This window comes from Pygoscelis adeliae, unplaced genomic scaffold (assembly GCF_000699105.1).
Source record: "Pygoscelis adeliae isolate BGI_AS28 unplaced genomic scaffold, ASM69910v1 Scaffold756, whole genome shotgun sequence".
Taxonomy (NCBI): Eukaryota; Metazoa; Chordata; class Aves; order Sphenisciformes; family Spheniscidae; genus Pygoscelis; species Pygoscelis adeliae.
Window position 1 is genome coordinate 214,162 of NW_008824990.1, and position 6,124 is coordinate 220,285.

A 6,124-nucleotide genomic window follows, 5' to 3' on the forward strand; every position below is an offset into this window, starting at 1 on the left:
GAAAGAGTGCATTACCTCTCGAGGACAAAAAGCTTGGTTTATTGTAAGTTTCAGGAACCTCTCACTTGAAAATGGAAAATGAGGATAATTACAAACAAAATGCTTTTCTTAACTTCATTCCAAAAAATGCACTATATTAATTACAAAGAGCAGGGTATCTGTAACCATGGGGTTATCTATAAGCCTGCAGTATTAACACTACACTGTTGATAATAATATTTACTTCTACTGCCTTGTCCATCTGCTTAGTACTTGGCATTATCCTCCTGTTTACAATTTGAGGCCAATAGGGGTTGCAGGCTCAGTGTCTGATAGGAAGCTTTCCGTTTCTGGCAGGATCTGACCCCTAATGACAAGCTTATTAACAGACAACTTCAATGAAATTCTCCAGAGATGAGTGTGCTTGATCACTCGCTCTTTGAAGAGAATGATTTTTCAGTTGCCTATCAAGCAGCTTTGTTCTGGTGTCTCACTGTTGTAATCCATATCCCCAGGTGGTTTTAGTAAACTTATTTATTTCATATCTGTAGATTTCTTGGCTTTAATCCTTAAACGTTGTTCAGCAGTAATTACTCTAAGAAAGAAGTTAGGGAAAGGTATGCATCAGAATAGCTCTCTGAGGTCACCAGAAATTCATTAATTCAAAAGGTTTTGAGTTAATGAAAATTATGCATATGCACTAAGAGAAGACTGGATCTATCCTGTGTCCTTTTCTGCAGAAAAACCTAATTTGCAATTAATCATATGTTAATTCAATTACATATTTTACTCCACGGATCACAGAAAATTGTATTAAGTGATTTCTTACAGTGACATACAATGTGTGAAAAACATAGGCATGACATTTTTTTGACAGGTACATGTCAGCGAAATGAGGGTGGTCCTTTGCATTTATGTAAAGAACAGAGTAAACTCTTTCTTGTAAAGAACAAGAAAATCTGACCCTCTCTTTTTTTCTTTAATCTTTAATCCAGATGGATATTTAATGTAAATGAACTCTTGTTGTAGCTTGCTTAATGAGAAGACTCACTATTCAACATGCTTGGTGGTGGTTAGTGATCATTTTATCTGTCTTAGCTTTCAAACATAGCTAGTTAACATACAGACATACTTACCACATCAGTAATTCTTAAAACCCAGGTTCCTGTTGGATTCTCTCCCCACGTGTGAACAGACATGAAGTCCCAGTTCTTAAAGCCATTGGGAGATTTATCTCTCTCTCTCTCAGCCAGTAAGACAGTGCTGGTCCCTGTGTTAGTGCAAGATCAACAGTAGTGACCGTTCATACATGTCTGCTTTTACTTTTCACATTGTTCAGCTTGCACAATATTTAGTGCATAAGTAACCTGGAAAATACACTATTTAACAGTGGCTTGTGGAACAGGAAACACGCTATTTCTGATCAGTGGTTCCTTTAATTATTTTCACAGCAGTATTTGAGAGCATAAGAACTATCACATTAGGTCACGCTAAAAAGGTACATCTTGCTTAGTGTTCAATCTCTAACACAAAAAAGTAGTGGATGCACATAAAGAAGCGTAAGAAGCAGAGGTCAGGCACAACCAGTATTTTCCACTGATAAACAGTTCAGGAAACTTCCGAGATGGAAGTTTTGAAGGCAAACCAGCTCACGCAGTATTGTGAAACCAAAGCCTTATCCCGAATTAATCACTGTGGGGTTTTTTTGGTGAGTGGATGTAAATTGTTACAGCCTGGAACTCCAACAGGGTGAAAAGCATTTGCACTGTTATTATTATTATTACAAAAATGCTGCAGTTCACAAAGTATTTCTGCAGCAGAAGAGATTCCACTGCACAGCAGGAAATTTGTTGTGCTGGTTTGCATATAAGGGGAGAGCAAGGGAGCTATATTTACATAATAAGGAGCAGAGAAGCCCCAGGGAGCCTGATCACAAGCTATAAATATATTTAAAGGTAACACCATAAATATAGAAAAGTAATGACATACATTTGGTAGTTCTGTTTTGCAGGAAAGTGGAAAAACAGCAAGAACTAAGGGAAAGAACAGTTTAACCATGATAGCAACATGATACAATAGTGGAGGCAGCAGCACTTGACTAGTGCTACCTCAGCTAAACCCACAGAAATACATACAAAGATGAAGAGCATACTACTGTCGACAGCCTTTCAAAAAGGGGTGTTTTTCTAAGATGAAGCCATGCTTCCTAATATTAGCAGTAGAACAGTGTCTTGGGAGGGAAATCCCTCTATAAAAGTATAATGAGAGTTACTGTTGCTGTCATCTCCATGATGTACCTATAGACAGTCCATATATTTACTCCCAAACTAAAACTTATCTAAGACGAAATTAAATTTGAAGATACCACCAAGAGTCAAGGGTAAAACACCTCACAGCAATATTGCTCCCATAAGAGAAAAGGTAAACTCAGAAAAGGAAGAATTAAGGTTAGGCTTAAAAGGAATCCCAGACAAGGTAGGGTTTGGAAGTCTACCATATGTACAGTACCTTAACTCTGCTCTCTAGCGAGGTCCTGCAACAATGATATGAACAAGGTTCTACTGGTTTATTATCTGTGAATTACTAGATTAGCCTTTAATATCAGTAAATTAGATTAGCCTAATGTTTAAATTCATACCTGAAAGCTTGTCTGGTTTTTCTAATAATATCAGTTGATCTAACAGATCTTACTTTCTGCGAAGTTATTTATACTCATTCTCCTTTTTTTTTTTTTCTCCTTATGGTTTTATTTCAGGGCATTGTCAAGATAGCTTGCCATATTCTAGCACATTTAGTATAGTTGTACCAAGGTGCCTAACAGAGACACTGTGTTTTTAAATACACCAATGGGGAGACACAGTTACATGAAATCTAGGGTGTCAGACACCCTGTTTTCCATAAGTTTGTTAAATCACAGTAAGGCTGATAAGCACTACTGAACTATAATTTGTTGTCTGCCAGGAACTCTCAGTTTTTACAGGTCCTGTTGCCAGAACGAAAACATACTAGAAACGGTGCCTTCATTTTCTGAAGTATGATTTTCAAACCTCTTCTCACAGAACTAACCCAGAACACATGAAGGCTGGAAAGGGGTTTCAGAGAACGAGTTCTCTAGTCCCCAGGATGCTTTATCCTCACACCTGTTGGAGGTGACTAGATTTGTCTAACGATAGATTTAGCTCTTTTTAAACCACTGAAGAACACAGAGGTGGTTTTTAATGAAATGTTACGCATTACAGCAACACAAACAAAGCATGTCTTTGCCTCCTGTACCTGATGGAGATACCAGAGTGACATGAAGATCACCTCTGCGGGAATACTCAATCGTTGCCTCAAGCTGCACATGCTCCAGAGATGCAATGGAGTTTTCTTGACCCTCACAGGCTTTTGTGGGAATTTCAATGACGACTTCCTCATTTGCTCTTAATAATCTGGCAAAATTACAGGAGTTCTTTGATTACTCACAGAGACTTTTGATTCTGGATCATTATGTGAAGTGCAAATGACGCATTCAACACCCATTTCAGAATGATGAGAAAGGAAGAAGTAGAGACAAATTCTACTTTTTTTTTTTTTCCATGCTCCAGTAAAAACCGTGGAAGTTCTGTAAGCATAAAACAGACTTGTGCAACACATCCTGGAAGCAAGCAAGCAAGTTTGATAATCAAGGTTTTCTGTCCACACTTCATTGTCCCACAAAAAAACCAGTCTGTGCTGTCAGCTACATCACAGGATTGTATCAGACTTATACTTAGTTCCCTCATTCAAATATCCAGAAGAGCTGTTATCATGGAGTTAAAATACTGCAGCAGGCACAGCCATTTTCACCCTTTGTAGTCAATGCCATCTCAAGAAAAAAAAGGCTACATCTTTTGTACATTCTCTGTACAGACAGCTACTGTGCATAGCTTTCTCTGCACAATTTCCATTACTTCTAATGAGATAGGGGTATCTAAATCTCCACATAAATAATTCTAAACTCAGAATCTTGCGATCTTTGTTTTTATAATGTAACATAGAGGACTGCAATAAAAATACATAAGCAGCAAGTATTACATACATCAGTACTGGATCAGCACTCTGCGGAGAGAGCTCATAAAAGCAAATTGATAGTAAAATAGCATAAATAATAAGGTTACCAAGCAGTGACACTCCAAAACACTGTAATATGTTTCTACAGACAGGTTTTTGGTGTACTCACACAGTGTAATTTCGATCTTTGAAATAGCTTTATTTTTTCTAGACAACAAATCCATAAGTGAATGAGTGGAGACAAAAACGGTCTGGATATCCTTATTGATTAACCAGCTTAGTGACTAATTATAACTTACCTGTATGTTGAGCTCAGTTTAGGCTCACTATGCTGGGAGCACTTGTGAATGTGGCTGCTAAGTCTTTTCAGTCAGCCTTTGAGACACTTGTGTTTCATAAGAGACCTGGTACGGATGTGACTAAAGCTCAATATATCACCCTGAGTTCAACATACACTATGCCTATCACAGGAGAAGAATTGCTAAGACCAATTACAGATTATTTTTTTTTTAAAATCCCTGGGACACTTTGGTATCTTTTTATTCATCTTCTGATAGCGGTCTAAACATTCATATCTTATCTGATCAGGTTCAGTCTCACAGTATCATCCATCCATACACTGGCTGCACAAGCAGACATAATAATCTTACTCTTTGTTAAGGCTTCATGCTAGTAATTTTCATCAGTCTTACACTAAAAAAAGCAAGCAAACCAACACTGCTTGCCTGCCCCTAAGGAAGACAGTAAGGCAAAACCAAATGAATCAAAAGAAATCTCTGAGTCTGGTTCAGAGCAATCTGTGCAGAATACTATCCTCCAGGCTTTACTAAGACAGACGTAAGCTTAGTTACTGCTAATGCAAATTCTTACCTTGGTTCAAAGCTTTTGTCTTTGACAATACACTCTCTCTTTTCTGGTACACCTTTCCATCTTTTGGGATCAGCTAAATCTACCAATGCATTGGCATTGAGTAGTCCAAACCCAAATCGGCTGTTGACCATCAGTCCCGCTCCGTTCTTTTTCCATCCTGGATTTCCAGCCAGTGGATCGTATTCTGAGGTCCACACTACCAAGTGCTGCATATCCCTCCATGTCAGATTTGGGCTGTTGAGAAAATGTTCCTGGTTAATTGTTTCAGGGCTATCTATCATTTTTCCCTCAATTATTAGTCTGCAACAGAACATGCTTTGAATGTATATGGCATCCCATTATTTTAAAAGATATAACATGTCGCATGCTTATCCTCACAATACTTCTCCAGGTATACAAGATTTCTGTGTAAATGAAGAACGGGTATGTAGCAAGATTAGAGTCTAATTCTTCAAAATTATTCAGGCATTTAAAGTTAACTAGCAAAACTAGTATTTCCCACCAGTCTTTATGGGACCTGGACTTTGAAAATTCACGGGGTATTTGATTCTATCTGTGACTAACTCTGCCCTTTAAAATATGGCCCTACGTATCTCGGCTTATGTCATCAAAGGAGTATGCAATAGAAACGGAGCTGAACCTACACCGTTCAAGTACTAAGCGTAAGCCCTAATGCCTGAAGTGTTTCTGTGAAAAAGCCATCATCCTGTCCTGTCCTGTTCTTTTTTACCCTCTCCAAGTCATACATTCTGACTACCAGCCCTACAGGATCTGAAACTGCTTGCTCCCTGCCTGCTCTGACAGCCAAGCTTGGGTACCTTCCATTCCATGTCTCATCACTGGCAGAAAAGATTCTGTAAATTGACTAAAGACTTAATTTAAACTCCTGCAACGTATTGTCTTCAAATTATGTTCTCCTGATACATGTGCAGCCTCACTGCTTTTAAGTGCAATTGACCAGAACTCAGTAAACAATTGTTGCCAATGCACAAAACGGACTAAAATTCCTCAGTCATCGCGTTTTACTTACGTTGGTTCTGCTTTGCTAGGAAGGTATTGAGGCAAGTAGCTGCTTATTTTTGTCATCAGGCTGAGCAAGTCTGACTGACAAAAAGTGGAGCTGCAGCATGAGATGGTGCCACTTTCAAAGAGATGACATTTCAGGGAAGATGGTGGGGTGGCTGAGAGAGAAGAGTTTCAAAGGTAATTGTGTGACATCTTACTTTGCTTCCAGCGCTAGAGC

At 38.5% G+C, this 6,124-nt stretch overlaps 1 protein-coding gene across 1 annotated transcript in view; it reads right to left on the reverse strand.

Annotated features, from left to right (window-relative positions):
• Positions 1–6,124, reverse strand: part of PCSK1 (proprotein convertase subtilisin/kexin type 1) — a 26,517-nt gene that overhangs the window by 2,821 nt on the left and 17,572 nt on the right. Inside the window, 4 exon segments of the mRNA XM_009326137.1 lie at positions 1,116–1,249; positions 3,253–3,410; positions 4,882–5,115; positions 6,105–6,124. The exon segment at positions 6,105–6,124 is cut by the window's right edge and continues 9 nt beyond it. Coding sequence (XP_009324412.1) covers positions 1,116–1,249; positions 3,253–3,410; positions 4,882–5,115; positions 6,105–6,124 — 546 coding nt within the window.